Below are 21,678 nucleotides of genomic sequence, written 5' to 3' on the forward strand. Positions count from 1 at the left end.
GAGTGCTTTCCATTTCATCATCAAAAGAGCATGTCTGTGCCATTAATCCACCAATAGACAGGTCAAGTTCCAGCCATCATAGCCTTCTTAGTTGGATCACAGGGAAACTACTATATCCTAACAGATTGGAAGTCAACATCAGTCAAAATGTACCACTCAATCCTACGCTAGTGCAACTGGTACAATATAAAATTCTACGAGTTAAGTACTAGTAGCATGCAGATGTCAACTGGTGCAGAGTTTTGCCCCACTAGTAAAATGTAATTCTTCTACTGGGCTGTCATAGTTGTTCTACTAGTCATTGAATTGTCTCATTAATGAGGACAAAAAGTTTATTAATGCATGGAAAATTCAGCGCACTAGCAGGATGTCAGAAAAATGCTCAAACGACTTGCCAAATTATTTTAAAAAGATAGTAGTATGCTACCCTTTAGGTTACATCTACCATGACCAAGTTAAAGGCATTTCTTTATTGCTATCTCCTCAATTATTATCCATGCATCCATTCTCTGAACCGCTTATCCTCACTAGGGTCGCATGTGTGCTAGAGCCAATCCCAGCTGACTTTGGACAATAGAAGAAGAAGAATCACCTTTATTGTCAGGGACATGCATGCATGCATGCACACGAAATTTGTTCTCTGCATTTTACCCCTCACAGTGAACACATACACATGTTAGTGGAACACACTGGAGCAGGGGCTAGCTGAAGCAACCGGGGAGCATTTCGGGGTATCAGTGTCTTGCTCAAGGACACCACAGCTATGAGTCCGGGGGATGGTGGCGGATGGTCCAGTCGGGGTTTTGAACCTAGTTCCACCACGGTGGCAGCCGATGATCTTAACCATTGGGCCACGGCTGCGGGGTACACCCTAACCTGGTCACCAGCCAATTGCAGGCCACAGGTCCCTATCGTAATAAGAATTATTATTATTATTATTATTATTATTGTTATTAGTATTAGTATTATTATTATTATTATTATTATTGCGGCACTGCCTCACATTTCTGAGGTTGTGGGTTCAAATCCGGCCTCGTCTGTGTGGAGTCTCCATGTTCTCCCCGTGCCTGCGGGGTTTTTCTCCGGGTACTCCGGTTTCCTCCCACATCCCAAAAGTTAATTGGAAACTCTAAATTACTCGTAGGTGTGAATGTGAGTGTGAATCGTTGTTTGTTTCTGTGTGCCCAGCGATTGGCTGGCGACCAGTTCAGGGTGTACCCCACCTCTCGCCCGAAGATAGCTGGGATAGGCTCCAGCACACCCACGACCCTAATCGGGATAAGCGGTTCGGAAAATGGATGGATGGATTATTATTATCATCGATTAAGGTTATAATTAACCAGTCCCTCAATGATGTCTGAATTTCCACCACACAATCAACAATTTAATCAACTTAATAACCAAGGGGTTAGCACATCTGCCTCACAGTTCTGAGGTTGCGGGTTCAAATCCCGGCCTCGCCTGTGTGGAGTTTGCATGTTCTCCCTGTGCCTATGTGGCTTTTCTCCGGGTACTCCGGTTTCCTCCCACATCCAAAAAACATGCATGCTAGGTTAATTGACAACTCTAAATTGCCCGTAGGTGTGAATGTGAGCGTGAATCGTTGTTTGCTTCTATGTGCCTTGCGATTAGCTGGCGACCAGTTCTGGGCGTACCCCGCCTCTTGCCCAGAGTTAGCCGAGATAGGGTCCAGCAGGGTCCAGTGAAGATAAGCGGTACGGAAGATGAATGAATGTAAATTACTGCTGCCGTTGGGTCTCCCTTCCAAGCAGTTCATCTCAGGTAACATCTTCTTTTCGACCGAAAAGTCACATATTCAAACTTAGAGTCTTAGTTTGAAACTCAGAGTTTGAATGTGAGAGAATGACAGAAGACTTCCTGTACTACCACATAAGAAGAAAATAAGTTCATTCAAGCCACTTAGCCTGTTTTCTTAATTGCTCTGCATGAAAGGGTTGGTATACTCGTGGTGCCATCGACGAACACTCCGCCTTTTGCCACCCGGAAGAACGTGTAACGTCATGGCGCATTGCGGTATGTGGAGCTGTTACTTGACAAAAGTTGACAAAATGACAGGCGCTTACTTTCAACGTTCAACCTGGCATTGGCCGACAGTTTCCCCAACTTGAAAGAATAAACTGACTCATCCTGTGGGGTGCAGTTGTTGATCTTCAAGGTGTGCACAGTGCCACTGACGCTGATCTCGTATTTGTTGCTTTGCTTGAGCTCAACGCCGTTCTTGATCCACTGTGCTCCCCTCACGTTCTGGTGGGTTAGCTCCAAGCTGAACACGGCGTCTTGTGTCTGGACCACATTCAAGTTTTTCAGTGTCTTCCTCACCTTTACGGCTGTTGAAAAAACATGGAGATTTATTCTCAGCACCAGACTGGACCAGACTTTTGCTTTACTGGTCTAAGTGCTTCTAACTGCGAGTCGAAGATCCATTCTGTCTGTCTGTCTGTCTGTCTGTCTGTCTGTCTGTCTGTCTGTCTGTCTGTCTGTCTGTCTGCCTGCCTGCCTACCTTCCTAAACCCATCTATCCATCTATCTGTTCTGCTTCTGGGTTTGTCTGTTGTAAACTTGCAAGAAGAGCCCATTTCTAGAGTGAAGTTTGTGAATCGCCCAGGGCCTACCTTCGACCTTGAGAGTGGCCGAGGTCTTGGAGCGCGCGATCTGGTAAGTGTACTCTCCGACGTCATTGGCTGTGGTAATGACGATGACGAGGCTTCTGACGGAGCCGTTAACCTGGTTCAGGACGTTCTCGTTGAAGTCCATAGGCTGGCCGTCTTTCAGCCACTTGCCCTCCACTGAAGGGTTTGCGACTTCACACACCAGCTCGGCCGTCTGTGAGTCGGCCACCACCGTGTCCTGAAGAGGCTTCCTGATGGCGCCGCCTGGTGACAGGAGATTTTCATCATCTCTACCACATCAACTTCAGCCATGTGTTGGCTTGCAAAATCCCGGGAATGTTCAAAGTTGGACACTTTTCATGAAAATCAAATGGGAATTTATGGGAATAAGTGGAAATAAAAAAGAAATTTACAAAATGGAAAGTTGGTTCATAATAGTGTAAAAAAATGTAAATCTGTTGAAATGTCATGCTTCTTATGTGTATTATTTTGTATGAATGTCTGCATATAGCAAAATAAAAGGTTTATATTGATGCTTAAATGTGATAGCTTTCCATTAAATTACCCCCATTTCCCATAATTCCCGTGGAAAGTTTCCAATTTGCAATATTTAAAAAAAAAAAAATCCTATTGAACTTTAACGTAAAATTCATAAGATATTTTCTACCCCTTTGCAACCCCAGTCCTGTGCAGGTTTCTGCTTGGTGGAGTCCTTTCTGTCATTTTTGTCTGCAAGTTTTCATATAATTTATGCCAAGACTGGTAAAAAAAAATAACAAACTTTGTAATGTTTTCATCTTGCAGCATTTAGGCTTTGCTTCTGTGCATGAGAGTGTGGTGACCTTTGCCTGCCCTCACTGAAGTTAAAAAATAAAATAAAAAGAAAGCATTATTATTTATTATTTGAAACTAGAAATGTCATAATATGTGCAGCAAGCTAAGCTGAACAAAAAAGGGCAGAAACATAAAGGCAGCCATTTGAGCATTAGACGCATTTGGACCCCTCCAAATCCCGGGAGTCCTCATATCCATACATTGAGCAGTTTTGGCCCCAAATACCTTTGCAGCACCAATTGGTGGCCCAACCAGTGCTGTAGATTGGGTCGCCGGGGGGCCCAAGCTCGGCCAGCACCCAGCACACAGAAGCAAAGGAACTACAAGGACCCCAGTACAGAGAAACCGGCGGGACCACAGGAACCTGCGCCATCCAACCTGCGAAAAAGTGCACCTGCACGCCACTAGGGCGCTGGGCGGGTTTGTCCCAAGAGACCGCCAGCAAACCAACCATGTCCTCATACCTGAGACGGTGAGCAATGCAGCGCATGTCTTCTCTCCGGCAGCAAAGGCGTACTCGCCCTCCTCGTCCTTCATAGCATTTAGGACCGTCAGAGTGTGCAACGTGTTCTTAGATTCCATCTTGTATTTGCTTCCTGCTTTGAGCGGCTGCCCCTTGAAAGTCCAGAAGGCATCGATGCCGGGGTGAGGTACTTCCACCTCAAAGGTCACATTCTCCGACTCGGCGCACTTCTTGTCCTTCATCGGGACCAGGATTTGGACGGCTGCACACACCAAAGATTCAAGAGTTGAGAATTCACTAACCATCCATCATTTTATATCACGCTTAGCCACATTAGAGTCATAGGTGGGCTGAAGCCTATCCCACCTGGCTTTGGGGGAGAGGCGGGGTACACCCTGGACTGGTTGTCAGCCAGTCGCAGGGCATATATTGAAAAACTCACACTCATCTAAGGACCATTTAGAGTCTTCAATGAACTGATGACTGAAAAAAAATGATCCACCTCCCCATCATTTCATTTCTGGACATCAGGTACCATTTTCTTTCCTTCTCAGTGTTTGTTCTCAGGATGTTCAACAGATGGTGCTGTTCACTCTATCCAGTAACAACCCATAGCACGGTCTCCAATTTGTTGACTGCGAGAGAGTGACAACAGATGCTAAATAGTACTTTAAAAAGTGTCTTTTATAAAGTTTAAATGTGTTTAAAATGTGCGGGAGGAGTAAAACAGTTTAATTGTTAGGTCTCTCATGCAGATTTCCATCGCGGGTGGGTCTGGAACGTATCCCCGCCAATAAATGAGGGTTCACTTTTGCTCTAACACCGCTGGCTCATGTACAGTATTTCAATCCCTGCGTTAACGTGATGAAATGTCGACTTGCTCACAAAGGACAAACGTCAAAACAACGACTTACTCAGTACAGACAATCTGCAGCTGGTGTCGACTCGGCCAACCACCAGCTTGTAGTGTCCTTCGTCTGAGGCGAAGGTTCTATTGAAGACCAGGCGCTGTTTGGCTCCCTTGGCCACCATCTGGACCCGGTCACTGGGCGTCATCGGTTTGTCGTTGTGGCACCACTTGACCGAGCTGATATCCTGAGCAGAGATCTTGGCCTCCAGAACGGTCTTGGTGCCTTCAACTGCGCTCGTGTCCCTCAGTGGGCTCAGGATGCCAATTGCTGCGTTGCAAGACACCACCGGTGGGTTATTTGTCAAAGCACAATGAGCCTTTAAGTTACCGTTCAGCCAATGAGAAGAGCATATTGAGAAAGCAAAAAATCAGTTTTAAGGCGCATCGATGTCAACGGAACATCATAGTCGACTGCGCTTTTAGAGGGATGATAGAATGAATGAAAAACAATCCAAAAATACAATAAATCCAATGTCCCCAAGTCTTGGAGCTGTGTATTTCTTCCCGTTTTAGCCTCTTTTTACCATCAAGTGACATCTCAACCCGTTGGAAAGAGGCTCATAAAACTATTGATTTTTGTTGTAACTACTCAAAGGAAATATAAAATGCTAACTTGTATGTATTGGGTGTTATATATAGGGTTAAGAACAGCAGTAAGTTCAGTGTGCAGCACCTTAAGCTTCATGTCGGAATTGTAAAGCATGTTACTTACTGCGAATATTCAGCTTTGCAGTGGTGGAGATCCCCTGAGTAGGAACCTCAAAGGAGTAAACGCCAAAGTCGTCCTTCCTGGTGTCCTCAATTAGGAGTTTGTGGATTTGTTTGTCGATAACCAGGTGCACCCGGTCCGAGACAGTTACAGCTTGTCCGTCCTTCATCCAGGTACCTTCGACGTTCCCCTGAGAGAACTTCACCTCCATTTGAGCAATGTCCCCCTCGCAGACAGTCAGATCGGCGAGAGGCTGCATCAGGGTCACCGGTCGGACTGAAACAGGAAACGTGCATCCTTCAGTTTCAGAAAACCTTTTTCATCCAAAATTAAGGGAGCAGTTTGCGGCACGGTTATTTGCTCAAGTTCACAACATAAAGTGAGTAAGGGCATAAATAAGTATGAATGGTGCGGTGCAAACTATCAATACATTCCAGATTTAGCAGCGGTTTGTAAATAAATTATACAACATGCTAGAGAATGGAATTTGTGTAGAAATTGCGTGTGAATGCTGAAGTGCTGATGCTGAAATGAAATGCTGTGGAAGGAACTGAATTGCTGAAATGTAGAATGTGCTATTAGAAGTTGGAATGGTTTGAATTGGTCAAGAAATGTGGAAGGAGGTCAATGTGCAAAATATCTCTTTCATTTGGTAATTTTATTGATAACGTTTGGGAATTTGGGGAATGTGGCAAATAGCTCCCAAGAGGTACCGAATGAGCTGAATATTTTGAAGTTGGAATGTTTGGAATCGGTCATGAAATGTGAAAAGAAGACATTAATGTGTAAAATAGCGTAGGCCGTAATTTAGGAATTGTGAAATTTTAGGAATTTGGGGAATGTAGAAAACAGTTTGAAAGATGTTTTGAATGAGCTCAACAGTTTCAATTTGGGGTGGAAAAGATTGAAAACATTTTAATTGAATGTTTCATCCACTTGAATGTTTGTTTGTTTGTTTGTTTTAATGAAAATGTGGCATTGTGGGGAAAAAGAGCAGGCAAATATAAAATAATAAAATAAAATATATTTTCATTTAATTTCATTGTAAACATTTGGGAATGTAGAAAATAGTTCCCAAGATGCCCTGATTTTTTAATTTTTTTTGTAATTTTTAAGTTTGAATGGTTTGAATCGGTTGGAAAATTTGGAAGTATTACAATGTCAAAAAAGTGGTGAGAATATCAACAAAATCTGTGTTGGTGTGGAATGTTTCTGTGACTATAAAAGTGGGAAAAGTGCGAAATGATTCGAAAAAAAAGGCAAAACTTTGGAAGCGATTGTCAGACATCTCCCGGACTCACATTTCATCTTGAGGGAAGCATGTGTCTTCAAGTCGCCCACTGCAAAGGAGTATTGTCCCTGGTCTCCCTTGTTGACGTCCTTGACGGACAGGCTATAACGCCCGCGCCGCGACGAGATGACGTGCTTGCTGCTTGGAGACAGCTGCTTGTCTCCGAAGAACCACACACCCTCAGCATCCTCTCGGGAAAGCTCACATTCAAACTCTCCAGAGTAGCTCTCCGGCACATCAGCGCTCTCAAGGGCTTTCAGGATCTCCAGCGGAGCTCCTGTTGGTGCCACATCAAAGTCGTGTTCCATCCAACATGCCGGCTACACACAAAATGAATACACCTCTCGCATTCTTGTAAATATTTGATTCTGTCGTTTCATGGGACAACATGGGACCTATTTTGAAGGGACAGTAAATTTACACTGTTATATGAGCTGTACACTGACTACTTCTAATTGTAGCAAAATTTGATTTCTTCAGTTTTGTCCCATGAAAAGACAGACTCACATATTTACAAAAATGTCAGGGGCGAACTTACTCACTTTTGTGAGGTACTGTATGCGGTATCTCTCATTGAGCCCACCCACCTTCAACATGCAGCTTGGCACTGGTTCTGATGAGGTCGTCGTCTACGGCCACGCAGGAATATTCTGCATTGTCTTTTATTTCCAGCATGAGCACAGACAGGAAGTGGACTTTCCTGTCCGAGTGCATCCTGAACTTGTCTCCAGAGAAGATCTCGGTATCGTTCTTCAACCATTTGACCTTGACGAAGGGTTCATTGGTTTCACACTCAAACGTGGCCATCGTGTCTTTTTCCTTGGCATTGATGTCTTCCAACTTTTGTGTGAAGTTAATTACTTGTTTTGCTGCACCATCCAAACAGAGACTTTGTGTCAACAGCAGAAAAGCACTAAGTGTCCGATTTACTAAAGAGTTGTGCGAGCAAAAACAGAATGGTAGTAGTATCCAGAAGGCAAATCGGTTAGTTTAGCATGCATAACGTGGTTTATCAAACCAGAGATGAATCGCAGTGGCCGATTTTGCAAATGGCACTGCTGTGCGTAACCATGACTGGGGTTATTGTGGTAAGGAGGAGGTGTAAACAACATAAGACGACACAGGGAGAACGGAGCTCTTCCACTCATGTAATCATTTTTCGAATCCTGGAAAAAAATTATAGAGACATAGTGTCTATTCAGCAAGGCAATTTTTGAACTTGAAATGATCGAAGGGCTTACTTCCTGCCATTGCCAGTTAAGTGGTGCCATATCACCTATGACAAAACTGTAGTTCATTCATTCATTCATTTCATTTCAGCACATTGTGGCAATTGGTGCTGTCGTCTCCCAGCGCAGTTTTTTAGGTGTGCTGTCCCAACTTTTAAACATAATGCAACACATGATAGGCAGCTACATCCTACTCCCACACACTCGGGAGTTCCAGTAAGTCAAACAAATAGAAATAATCAGACGTTAGATACTTTTAACTCAGTAATATATTTTGTTTGCCCCTTTCACCAGCACCAATCAATTCCAACACTTCAGACTTCATTCTGCGTCTGCGGTGCTCTCCTAAATGTTCCATGGTGAAAAGCATCAGAGTTACCTGAAGAGCAAAACCCTCATTTAAATAGGGTGCTCTCCACCCTGCATAAACCCCTTTCCACCTGTTGCCAATTGCGCCACAATTTGGTGGACCAGGTGCAACACACCCACCAACAAGGCATGCCATCTGTTAAGAGTCAACATGCAATTTAGCGCTCGCTTTTTCTGTGTCTGAGTAAGTCAGGCCGTTAGATCTTAAAAGATTCTGTGTATTTGCTGCTCGTGAAGAACATGCCTCAGAAAGACTCGTGTCAAAGTTGGGCTTACCTTGCACCAGGAGGAAAGCATGACTGGAGGTCTCGCCGGCAGAGTTGACGGCTTTGACCATGATGCTAGCCGAGTCCTCAGCTGTTACGTCTCTGATCAACAGCTCACACACGTGGTCCTCAGGCCAGAACCAATAAACCCGCTCAGTCTTCTCCAGTTGTACACCATTTTTGAACCATTGGCACTCAGGTTCTGGTCTGCCGACAACACGGACTCTGAACTTGACTTCGTCCCCTCGTGCCGCTGTCTGACTTGATATGCGCTCCAGGATTTTGGGAGCTTCCATGCTTGCTGAGAGCTTGACCCTTTCCGGTTTGAGTGATTTGGCAGTGATTTTGCGCCGCTCTTCCTCTTTTTTCTTCTTTTCCTCCTCCTTCTGCTTGGCTCGATGAAGTAGGTCTTCCTTTGTCTTCCTCAGCAGATCCTCATAGGACTCGTCTCTCTTACGAGACTTGAGTTCCACAGCCGTGATGGACTCGTAATAGCCCTCTTCTGTCCTGCGCTTGAACTTGCTCCTCAACTCCTCCGACTCCTCGGTAGCCTTTTCATGGACAATCCTCTGGGCTTTCTTGAGCTTGATGACCTCTTTCAGCTGACTGTCTTCTGAGGCTTGCTCCACCTTCACCACTTCAAATGGAGTTTTTCCAGGTTCTGGTGCAGCCTCAGCTGCTTTGGGCTCAGGAGCCCGACGAAGATGCGTCCTGAAATCCTCCCTCTGCTGAATCTCCAGTTTAACTGTGTGCTCAGTAGAGCCTAGGTTGTTGTCCGCAACCACTCTGACCTCTCCTGAATCGTACCACTTGATGTCAACAATCTCCAGGTAGTAAATCCCATCGTAACGCAGTCTGTATCTTTTGCTCTTGCGGATCAGTTGTCCGTTGAGGTACCAGTTGACCTTGGGCACAGGGTAACCGGTCACTCTGCAGCGGAATCGGGCAATGTCACCTTCCAGCACTCGAGTCGGCTCGGGAAGAAGGACAATTTCGGGTTTGGTCTTTTCTGTCTCCTCATCAGCGCCCACTCCCGTGGGTCCTCCCTCGTGAGCCATGCGCTCCATTTCCTCGATTCTGTGCGTTCCTATCCTCCCCTCAGGCAGCTGGGTCTCCTCAACCAGACCCTTCTCGTCCTTAACAATCAGGGTGGCCGAGTTCTGATCCACTCCGAACTTGTTGGTGGCTCTGCAGGTGATGACGCCGCTGTCTCGAGCGTACGCTACCTCATAGTCCAGACTGCAGTATCCAAATTCATTGACCATGCGCAGCCGGTTAGCGGCCTCCAGGGGTTTGCCGTCATGGAGCCACTCTACCACCATTGTGGGGTCGCCAATCGGGATCAGTCTGCACTCAAAGTGAGCGGGACCAAATTTCTTCATTCGTATGGAGGTCAGCTTCTTCTTAAATTGCGGTTTCTGCTGCTTCTCTTTGTCATAAAGGTCTCCTTCCTCCCACTGCTCTTGGCCATAGCGGAGATGCAGGGGCTCCAGCTCTGGGGGGGCGATCTCTTTGGCCTTGTAAGTTCCTTTGGGAATAATGAGCTTCCTCTCTGGCTCTGGTTCAGCATAGTCCATCTCCACGTTGACTCTGCAGCGGGTGGTGTCCCTGCCAGCTTTGTTGATGGCCGTGGCTGTGTACCATGCACTGTCTGAACCCGAAGCAGACGGGATCTGGAATGTTGCTTCTCCTCTGGTTCCTTCAATCCTGAAACACAATTGTCAAGTCAACACACTCTTATTTTCATCGTGTTGTTGAGTAAAGTCACAAGTAGTGACAGTGGAGTGCTAAGACCCTCGTGTCTTTTCTCTTTTACATGCAACTTACTCTACTGACCAAAGGTTGGGTATATTCTGTTTGGGGTGAAATTTCAGGACGAACATAAAATTCAATATAACCTTCACAAGTGAACCTAGTTTGAACTTGTGTAAACTTTTGAATACACACGTCCAATTGTTGAATGTTTCAGTTAAGGATTCTCTACCATGGAGCTGTACAGCAAAATTCCTGTTAAAGTGCATTTTAGTAATCAGGAAATTTCACTCCAAAGATCGATATCACAAACATTTCTTGACTACTGTAATTTATGTTTTTTACAATGTAAACCACAGTAACAATACTGTTATAATGAGTAATATAAAACATACTTGATATGTGGATGCTTGTGAGGCGTGACAATGTCACTATTTTTGAGCCAAACAATGTCTGGCAATGGCTTTCCGATGGCTCTGACTGCCAGTTCAACCAGAGTTCCTTGTTTCACGCTAATGTTCCTCAGCCTCTCTGTGAACTGTGGACGCACCAAGGTTTCTTTGGCTGGAAAACAACCATAAAATAAAATTTAAAAATAATCTAAAACATCAACATCATCCAAAACGAATGACAGACAAGCTATTTTTACCATCGACGGTGAGCGTGACAGAGATAGATGAGCGTCCAGCTCTGTTCTGAGATACCACTGTCCACTCGCCAGAGTCATGTGGCATGGCTGGGGTGATGATCAGGGACTGAGTACCGTCCTCTTTAATCACAATCTTGTGAGTGTAATCACTGACCACTTGTTGTCCTGGGCAATAACAAAAACACATGAAGTCAAAGACCTGGTCATCACAATATGTTCATAAGTGCTATGTGTGTTATGAAGAACCTTTTTTCTGTTTGCCACTCACCGTTGTGGAACCAGTAGGTGTCCGGCATGGGTCTGCCTACCACCTTCAGGTCAAATCTAGCAGTTTGCCCCTCGGAGCATTTACATGAGACGGGCTTCACGACGAAGACAGGCTTGTAGAGTCTCTCCAGCTGAGCCTCGTCTGTGTCGTCGAGCCTTCGGGCGGGAGAACGTCCGGGAGAATGACTGGGAGAACGACTGAGAGAAGGGCCCGGTGAGCGGCTCAGCGAGCGAGGAGACGTGGACCTTGATGACAACAAAAAAACACACTTGAAAGGATTTGATCGAGAGCATCAAACTAAAAAGTCGCACACACACACACACACACTGAAAGCATTTCAGATCGCCCTCTCATTGGAATAATGAAGTACCGGGTATCTTCCATTATTCTGTATATAGCCCCAAGAAGCATGGACATCTGTGATCTCCAACGTACCAGATCCTCTGCACGGCTGGCTGCGGTGTGTATCTCTGAGGCGACATGCTTCCAGAAGGTTCCACGTAGAGCTTCCCTGAGCTGACGGCATTTCCCTTCATGTTGCTGGCCAGGGCACTGTAAACGGCCTCATCCTCGGGCAGAACCACGGGCAGTCGCAGACTGGCACGTCCGTCCAGAAGAACCTCTACCTGGTAGCGTCCGCCGGCTCGGATCCGCTGTCCGTCTTTGTACCAAGCAATCTATCAAAAACAACATTTTGTTATGCATCACATATGGCTTGATATGTTATCCAGTGATATCATCTTCTAAATCTTAACCCTGTGGACTAAGTGCTGGCCATTTGTGTCCACCTCGCTTCCTTTTCCCCCCAACCCTGTTTTAATGGAAATGTAATGAAAGTTTTCCAAGGGGTGGGTTAGGTGGGGATTTTAGTCTGATTTTGTCATTTTACAACTTCAACTCTTTACATATATCAATAATAAACAGAGTATATCCAACTGTACATTCGTAGCACCTTTTGGCCAATTGAAACTCATGGAAATTATATATTTTTTTATTCCTTGTTATTGACTGTATTTAAAAATACATTTTGGATAAAATGGGTTTGATTCTAGATCCAACACTTGAAGTTTAGTTTTATGTTTTCTACCGGATGAATAAGAATCAGTATCAGAATCATCTTTATTTGCCAAGTATGTAAAAAAACCCTCAAGGAATTTGTCTCCGGTAGTTGGAGACACTCTCGGACGACAACAGACAGCCATTGTGACAAACATACTTTTAGGACATAAAAACACACTCCGGAGAATCACTTAGCAATGAAGGGTTGCCAGTAATGTGGTAATGCTGATATAATAATAATTGTACTAATGATGCAGAGTTTTCAAGCAATATAGAGCAGGTTGAAATGACTAATAATGCGATAATCTGGTACAGTGACAATGGTGAAAATGATGCAGAGTCCTCCAGAAATTTAGAGCAAAATAAAATGACTAACAGAGCGATAACTGGTATAGTGACAATTGTTCAAATGGTGCAGGTAGTTCTCAAGCACGAGTGGCGAGTACTGGTCAACAACAGATACGTAAAGTGAGTGCACGAATAATGTAGTAGTGTTTCAACTGAGATGTGCAAAATTGGCAGCATGTCACAATAGAATTGTAAGTGAACTGTTTAAGAAGTGAATGGCAGGAGGAAAGAAGCTGTTGGAGTATCTGCTGGTTTTGGTTTGCATTGTTCTATAGCACCTACCTGAGGGAATGAGCTGGAAGAGGTGGTGACCAGGATTTTGTATGCTCTTGTCTTTGTTATCAATTTTTGGACAGGGGAGCAATTTCATTTAACATTCTTTTGGTTTCCGAAAGGGCCGTTTAATGGCTTACTGCACTGCATTTGTGATTTGAAGAAGTGGCGCTAGCCTCTGCTGGCCCTGGAGTAGAAGAATTACGCTTGAATTTAACAAGTGGCATCTCCCTCTGGCTGTAGAAAGACTATTCTATTGGCAATATAATACAAGAAGAAAATGTGGAACTGAGAATATAAAAAAGTAAACATTTTTGAACTTGTTTTCCAACCTGTGCATTGTGCAACCAAACTGGAATTTGAACAGTTAAACAAGAAAAATGAATGGATAGTTTATATATATATATATATATATATATATATATATATATATATATATATATATATATATATATATATATATTTAAATCTTAAATGTTAAAAACTCCCGCAGAAATTTTAAACAGGCCTGCTAACCGTTGCATGTCCGAAAACTACATTTGTCAAGAATGTATTGAGAGATGGGCTTGCCCTGTAGAACTATTTTAAACTTTTGCCTCAACAAAATCAAAAGTCTTACGATGGTGCAATTTCGAATGACTGTTGCTAAAATGCTAACAGTCGATATGCTATCATATTAGTACAGAAAATGCAAAGACATACGAAGATAAGGATTTAACTTTGTGCCCTGTGGTCTGGTACTATCGTGACAGAAAATAGCACAAATGCTAACATGCCAGGAGTTGGTTTGCCTGAGGCTTTAACTTACCTTGGGCAGCGGCGCTCCAACCATCCTGCAGTGGAAAGTGACGCCCATTCCCTCCACGATTCGATAGTTCTTTACCAGCGTGTCAAAGGTAGGTGGCACGGCCTCGTCTTCTGCGGCGCTCACCATCGGCTCCTCGTCCTCCGCCACCAGTTCTCTGTAACTAATCCTCAGGATGCTCAGCTCAATTTCCTGCATGATGCGCTGCTCCATGATCGAGAGGTGGAAGTCCTGCGCGCCAAAATATAGGAAAACAATCGAATTTACGACTGTGACGGAATATCAGAACATCAAAGATCAGCCGACAGTCTTTCAGCCACAAATAATCAAATCAGGTTGCCTTTATTTTACACAAAAGAACTCACACTTCACAGTACTGATTCAACTCTTTTAATTCAGTAAAAGTCAAAATGTAGAGACTGAAATGAACTTAAATACAAAAGTAAAACATTTTTTTAGGTGACAGTTATATGCAGTACCTGTTTTGAATTTGGCACACTTTTATGGTGCTCATACTGAGTAGAAGAAAAAACAGCTTGCTTGCGCTGGCTCAGCCTTTTATGCTATCAAAATGTGTTTCCATGGCGTTGCTAACATTGCGGATTAACAAGATTAAATAAATAATAATGCACCTCCCCAGTACTGTATGTGTTTTTTGTTTTGTTTTTTCAAATGCCACTAGCTGGAGCTTTTTAGACTGGTACAAGACACATTCACCAGCAATCGTTCTTGGAGGCAACAACATCAAACAATTCTCTTAAATAAGGCCATGGATGGGGAATATCTTGCTTCTTCGACTATGTGAATGCGCCCTGGTTCCCGTTCCTCCATATTGCTGCTGTCCCTGTTTTTCTGTCTTATAAGGCCCGAAGATCTCCATCAATCAAGACCTCAACCGCGGTTGGCTTTCTGTCTTTTTTTATATTAGGGTATATTTTGGCAAAGTAAGAAAAAGAAAGTACAGACACACATCTATGTTCAAACATAAGGAGTAAAAGTAAAACATCGTCAGACAAAGAAATACTCCAGTCACTTAGACAACTTAAAAATATACTTACGGCTATACTATACTGACAAGTGGAGGGTGCTACCTGTCCAGAGAAAAGAGTGGTGGTCATCTTCTCCGTTATCGTCATGGTAGGTGCAGTGTCTCCGACTAGGGGCTCCTGCATTGGGGCTTCTACTTCTGTCTTCAAGGTCACCACCTGTTTCTTCACATAGGCTTCATATTCATCTGAAGGCAAAAAGTTTCAGAACATCTGCTTGAATGAAGCCCAGCGTGTCTGTGACGACAGTCAATCATTCGTGTCATGGTAATCGGCAAAGAGTGAATGGAGGCAACTGGACTGAACTGGTTTGTTGACGTTGATGTTTCAACTTCATGAGTTGTACATTTTATATGTGATAGATATAATTATTTCATTTGATATGGACACAAAACTAATCATTGGACAAACCAGATGCATTGTTTCAAGTGCTTGAGCACCAGTGCTATAAAGTGGTCTTCCGATTTATGTCTTTGGAGGGGGTGTCACCTGGGGGTGATCACAATAGGATTAGGGTTGTCGGAACGAGACAATCTTTAGGGGAGAGCTCGAAAGAGGTGTGAAAGAAGCCACCTATGTCAAACTAGAAAGGCATCAGAGGAGTTTTACAACATCACTTGTCGTCTGCTTACAAGAATGTCACATCCAAAGATTGTTGCACTCCAAGGTGAAGGTGACCACAAAGGAGTCATTTCACCACAAGGCATGTGAACAACCAGTTAGTATACAAAACATCAGCCTTGCATGGCAACAGCAACAAAGATCTAACAAACCCAACAACCCTAACCCTGTTGTGACCACCCCCATGGGCCACACCCACCGGAGACATAAATGGGGAGACTCCACACCTAAAAACTTAGAAGTGGAGGAGCCTTTTGGATTCAAGGTCTTCAACAAACAAGAAGAGTCCACCTGCCAGAATTCAACCTTTGCGGATTAACACCAACATGGTTTTGGCTGTGTGACGGACCTTCCTCCAGCAGGCTAGAGGTGGCGGACACCTCTCCCAGCTGGTTCCTGGCAAAAACAGAATATTCTCCGGCGTCGTCAGCAAAGGTCATAGAGATCACCAGGTGACACACTCCGGTCTCCTTCTGGTAGGCAACTTTGTATCTGAAAGAAAGTTCAGAGGCATGTCAACGCCACCAGCTGCTGCACTCCATTGGGCTCTAGTCTGGCCATTTTGTGTCCACCTCATTTTTGAACCATTTTAGTTGTGTTACTGCAAAAGGAATGAAACCTCCCATGAGTTAGGTTTTTTTTTTTGTCTGATTTTGTCATTTCCAACTTGAGCTCTTTAAATGTATCAACAATATAAGGGCTACATCAAATTATACCTTTTGGTTCTATCGTGGCCATTTTCAGCCAGTTGAAACCCATGAAAACCACATTTTAATTCCTTGTTACTTACTGGATTGAATCATACAATTTGGGTAAAATGGGTTTCATTCCAGACTCAGCACTGGAACTTTAGTTTTTTTGTTTTCTACCACATCATTTATCTATTTTTGGAGAAGGGGGACAATTCATGTACTGTAATAGTCGAACTTTTTGAAAGAGGTGTTTAATGACTTACTGCCCTCCAGTGGAGCAAACAAATGACACAATTTAGGTTTGAAGAAGTGGAGATACCCTCTGATACAATGATACCCTCATGGTGAAGAATTCTATTTCAATTTACCACAGGGGTCACCAACATGGTGCCTGTGGGCTGACAACCGGCTTTAACAAGTGGACGCTCCATCTGCTGACAAGAGAAGGACGTTTGTTGATGGATGGATGTTTTACAGGATGTTTTAAAATTCCTTTATGAGGTGCCTGCGCATTGTGCAAACAAACTAGGATTGGAATAGTTAGAAAATGAAAATGAATGGATATTTTACACTGATGACAAGAATGAAGATCGTAGTTAACGCACAAGAAGCCAAACCCTGAAGCTGGTAGAGTAGTAAAATCCATAAAGGCCTAAGGGTTAATTGGGTTAACAATCCGTCTCACAAGTTGCGTTAGGAACAGACGTGACAAACCTGTATCCGGTGGTGAGCGGAACGCCGCTCTTCTTCCAGATGATGTGTGGTTTGGGGCTTCCACCGACTTGGCATGCAAAGGCAACGCTTCCCCCCTCAACCAGCTTCTGGACGCCAGGAGTCTTGACGAAGAAAGGAGCAACGGCGGAGGTCTCAGAATCAACCAAGCTCACCTGAGACATGGGCTCTTCTTCAGTTACTCTGCAAAAACATTTCGGTGCAGGTCAGCACGATGGAGGCCCTGAGACGTCCAAGAAACCTCATGGTGATCAACTCACAGTTTCTCTTCAGATTCCTCAGCAACCTCCTCTCGGCTCTCGATGTCCTCAGACACTGAAAGTCAAAGTCTCTGTGAGAACTGGAAAAAGCTCCAACTTAAGAGTCACCTTATTGTTCTTTTTGCGGTTGTTTTTTTGCAATTTTTCTGCTCACTAAAGCATAGCATGCAGGACCGAGTCACTGGGATCATGTCCAAGCACAACAGTTGAGAGCATTTTTTTTCTTTGGTGAACTGGAAACATCAACGCCAATGTTGGCAGTTGATATGTTTTTCAGTACAAGGTGCAATATGCAAGGTATCCCTTGGTCTCCCTAAAAACAGATTTCTCTTGGAAAAAGGTTTAGCTGCATACATTGACAACAAACACTCATACATCAATCTCAGCACATACACATGACATTAGTGAATTACACATTGTCATCCCCAGTCATCCAGGGCATCGCAGGAGTGACGGTCATGTACTCGTCCTGCACTTTTCTTAGGGTTAGGCTACCCCTAACCCAACAATCTAGCCTCTGTTACTCATGCAGGGGGTCTGATAAGATGTGTTGAGCTTCTTTCATTGTTGTTCAAATAAAGTGCTATATTGACTTAGGAGTTTAATATGTTCTGTGACCAAGCTCATAACTCAATTTACTCATATGACAAATTAGTTTTCCCATTGAAATAAACTGAAATGCCAACAATCCAATCCAGCACCCCCCCCCCCCCCCCCAAAAACACACCAGAATTTGTTTGTTCTGTTTTCTTAATAAGGAGAATAGCAGTGTATAGCAGACCCCGGGGACAACCCAGGACAGGTCGGAGAGAGTGTGTCCCCCGGCCGGCCTGGGAACGCCTCGAGATCCCCCCAGAAGAGCTGGATGAAGCGGATGGGGAGAGGGAAGTCTGAGCTTGCCTGCTAAAGCTACTGCACCCGCGACCTGACCTCGGGTAAGCGGAAGAAAATAGATGGATGGATGTATAGTTCAGCATTAGTATATTCTCCATGCTCCTTGCGAGTGTTTTCATTTTGTATTGTATTGTATGATTGTTTTTCCCATTCAATAAAAGGCATTACAGAATCTTAATCTCCATTTTTTTTCCATTTCCCCCGAAGCAGCGCCGTATCAGAAACTCACTCACACAAAGCAAAAAATAAATAAAAAATCAATCAAGTGATTGCTCGGAACTGGTGAAGCTGAAAAAAGTTGGGACTCTTGTAAGTCAAGGTAGCGCTGTACTTTGTATCTTGGTCCACCTTTGAATCATTCATACTCACAGTTCAGCACATGCAGGCAGTCAGATAACTAATTTTTGCAAGTGGACATGACTCCACTGAGGCTGGACTGACCCTGGACGAGCAGGTAACAGGAGGTGCTGAGGGTTCCTGCCTCGTTAGTGGCGGTGCACGTGAAGCGTCCGCTGTCCTCGGCGAATGCTTCACGGATCAACAAGCGGGCGCACCCGTCGTCGTGGTAGCTGATATGGAAGTCTGTGGAGCTCTCGATCTTGTAGTCCTCTCGGAACCACATGATTACGGGGGCGGGCTGGCCGCTGATCTGGCACTCCAGCGTCACAGACTCACCTTCGGTCACGTTTGTGTTATTCAAAGCCTGCAAAAACAAGCAATCACCTTGACAACACTTTCAGTTTCAAGTATCACTGATTGATGTTGACAGAACTGTTTGACTCACAGAAACCAAAGCCGGCGGGACCGCGCTGTCACCGTGGGGCGTTGCGACGGCTTCTTCTACCACCTGGATAGGCCAACGTTTGAGCACAAATAAATCAGACATACCAATTCAACTTCTTCAACAGCAAACACATTTGACCAGACAACTTGGACGCAACGTAAATGCGGAGAGGGTGAAAACGTGAAAAGATTACCGGCAACATCACGGAGTTTCACACAAATGAAGAAATTAAAAAAAAAAGAAAAGAAAATGGGCTTACCCTAACTACCGACCACTCACTCTAACAACACCAATTATCATGATGTCATTATGTTTTGAGAAACCGGTCCGATGTCACATTGCGTCCTGTGTCCCAACCATTCGACCCACACCAGTTTGCCAACAGAGCTAAAAGATTGAGAGCAGTGCGAGGCTGCTCTTTGTTGACTTTAGACTCTGCTTTTTCACAGAATATTCCCGGAGAGAATGGCTATAAAATTACCGGACTTTCTCTCACCACCTGCTTTGTACATAGGGTCAGAGTGGGTTCCCATCCGTCCATAGCCCTGAGCTTCAACAGCAGTCCTCTACTGCCTTGGCACATTAGTGTGCTGTAAGCGATCATCATCTTTGTTCATCTATCCAGGTAAACAGGGACTGGTTAAAAAGCTGTGCGATTTTGAATGTGTTAGCATCGATGTGGAGCTTTGAGTGGGTTGACTCATTGCAGCGCTACATCCCCACCTCCGCCATTTTTGATGTGAGAGAACTGCCCATAAACTAATACAAGTCAATGGATTAAACAACCTACAAATGTAAGACTAACTCACTAATTTAATTGGGAAAAATATAGGCACCACAAACAACAAAGTAAGATTTGAATCTGATGATTAGAAATGTCTCCCACATCCCAAAAACATCCATGGTAGGTTAATTGAAAACTCTAAATTGCCCGTAGGTGTGAATGTGAGTGCAAATGGTTGTTTGTTTATCTGTGCCCTGCGATTGGCTGGCAACCAGTTCAGGGTGTACCCCGCCTCTCGCCCAAAGATTGCTGGGATAGGCTCCAGCCTGCCCGCGACCCTTGTGGGGATAAGTGGAGCAGAAAATGGATGGATGGATGGATATAAATCATATTTTTTATTTTTTTATTTTATTTCATGGTATTTACGTCACTGATGGTGTAGTGGTGCACTCGCCTGACTTTGATGCAGGCAGCGTGGGTTCAGTTCTCACTGTGGAGAATGCGATGTCACCTAAATTCAACATCTGAGTCAAGGCAGCTGAGCGAATACTTTTGGTAATATTGTGTTTGTTCCTCTTTGTAATCTCTGATTGCCTCATCTTTGTTTCATTAGAGCCGACATAACTGTATAACTGTCTCTGATTAGCTTGTGTTGTTAGCCACACACTGGTGTCTAGGCCTGGTGCGTGCCAGCTCCCTAAGGCTAGTTTCAATGTCAGGTGCTCTGGCCCCAGGAACACACACGACAGTGGCTGGGTTTTTAAGCTTCATGTTACGGATTTTGGAGTCACCTAGGACTTACGTGCAGGTGCCAGTAGACCGAGGAGAAATGGGACTAGTTAAATGAGTGATTCTGTTATGCATCTGAACAGGCTCGCCGCGGTTAACTAGCTGCGTAGAGCTCATGCTAACAGGATTAGTAAGTAGGCTACAACCTACGCTATCAGTCGTGCCCGCAACATCTACAGTTACCAAATTATTCTGCTGTAGTTGGAGGACACGTCCCTCTAGCAGGGAATACCTCTCCAGGAGAAGGGTGCAATTGGTGCAGCCGGGCAGCCGAAGAACCTCAGCAGTGTCCGAACAGTGGTGCGGCTTAAGCTAGTAGCCTCGAAAACAGCTCTACTCCACTCTCAAAAGTTCAAAATCGCCTCAACAAAGTGAAAACAAAGGTACACAGCAATGTAGGTAAAGTTCATCTCTTGGGTGTCTCTAAGGCGCACACAGCATCGCATGGCTGGAGCTGAGAGTGGGCTGTGTCTCCATCAAAAACGATCAAATAAAAATCTGTGATGTAGCAGGGCTGTGAATGTTGAACTGCGATATAGTGGGGGAACTCTGTGTCCTGTGTTTTTATGGCCCAAGTATATGGTCATGTCAGAAGGATGGGCTAGCAGGCTTGATACCGCCGGAATCACAGTCAACAGAAAACACTGTATGTGATGATATGTCGCAAGAACAAGAACAACAACCCACCAGAAAACGGTGAACTCTACACCTGAAAAAGACTCTGAATTATAGACAAAATGTCTTTGACAACCAAAAAGAATCCAGTTGCCTCCATTCATCCATCCATCCATCCATCCATTTTCTGAACCGCTTATCCTCACTAGGGTCGCGGATGTGCTGGAGCCTATCCCGGCTATCTTCAGGCGAGAGGCGGGGTACACCCTGAACTGGTCGCGAGCCAATCGCAGGGTACATAGAAACAAACAACCATTTACACTCACATTCACACGTACGGGCAATTTAGAGTCTTCAATGAACCTAGCATGCATGTTTTTGGGATGTGGGAGGAAAGCGGAGTGCCCGGAGAAAACCCACGCAGGCACGGGGAGAACATGCAAACTCCACACAGGCGGGACCGGGGATTGAACCCCGGTTCTCAGAACTGTGAGGCAGACGCTCTAACCAGTCGACCACCTCGCCCGTTGGGGAACACAAACCATAATAATCGCAACAGGTACTAGGAGGTGTTGGAATGTCAGGATCAGAAAGAGAAGGATTTTGTCATACACATCCACCAGTCATTAACCAAACAACAAAGACATCCATCCATCCATCCATTTT

At 44.5% G+C, this 21,678-nt stretch overlaps 1 protein-coding gene across 4 annotated transcripts in view; it reads right to left on the reverse strand.

Moving 5' to 3' along the window:
* The window catches only part of ttn.1 (titin, tandem duplicate 1), a 196,003-nt gene that overhangs the window by 162,054 nt on the left and 12,271 nt on the right, over nucleotides 1-21,678 (reverse strand). For all 4 annotated transcript variants that reach the window (XM_061792602.1, XM_061792600.1, XM_061792601.1 and 1 more), the window contains exons 8-26: nucleotides 18,885-18,947; nucleotides 18,542-18,803; nucleotides 17,207-17,261; nucleotides 16,929-17,129; nucleotides 15,872-16,014; nucleotides 14,947-15,089; nucleotides 13,859-14,086; nucleotides 11,806-12,047; nucleotides 11,371-11,615; nucleotides 11,103-11,267; nucleotides 10,849-11,017; nucleotides 8,712-10,408; nucleotides 7,425-7,706; nucleotides 6,848-7,114; nucleotides 5,550-5,822; nucleotides 4,842-5,105; nucleotides 3,929-4,189; nucleotides 2,634-2,894; nucleotides 2,085-2,348 (exon numbers count right to left, since the gene is read on the reverse strand). In XM_061792602.1, the coding sequence (XP_061648586.1) occupies nucleotides 2,085-2,348; nucleotides 2,634-2,894; nucleotides 3,929-4,189; nucleotides 4,842-5,105; nucleotides 5,550-5,822; nucleotides 6,848-7,114; nucleotides 7,425-7,706; nucleotides 8,712-10,408; nucleotides 10,849-11,017; nucleotides 11,103-11,267; nucleotides 11,371-11,615; nucleotides 11,806-12,047; nucleotides 13,859-14,086; nucleotides 14,947-15,089; nucleotides 15,872-16,014; nucleotides 16,929-17,129; nucleotides 17,207-17,261; nucleotides 18,542-18,803; nucleotides 18,885-18,947 (5,485 nt within the window). The remainder of the gene's footprint in view (nucleotides 1-2,084; nucleotides 2,349-2,633; nucleotides 2,895-3,928; nucleotides 4,190-4,841; nucleotides 5,106-5,549; nucleotides 5,823-6,847; nucleotides 7,115-7,424; nucleotides 7,707-8,711; nucleotides 10,409-10,848; nucleotides 11,018-11,102; nucleotides 11,268-11,370; nucleotides 11,616-11,805; nucleotides 12,048-13,858; nucleotides 14,087-14,946; nucleotides 15,090-15,871; nucleotides 16,015-16,928; nucleotides 17,130-17,206; nucleotides 17,262-18,541; nucleotides 18,804-18,884; nucleotides 18,948-21,678) is intronic.

The sequence above is a fragment of the Phyllopteryx taeniolatus genome, chromosome 12, assembly GCF_024500385.1.
Source record: "Phyllopteryx taeniolatus isolate TA_2022b chromosome 12, UOR_Ptae_1.2, whole genome shotgun sequence".
NCBI lineage: Eukaryota > Metazoa > Chordata > Actinopteri > Syngnathiformes > Syngnathidae > Phyllopteryx > Phyllopteryx taeniolatus.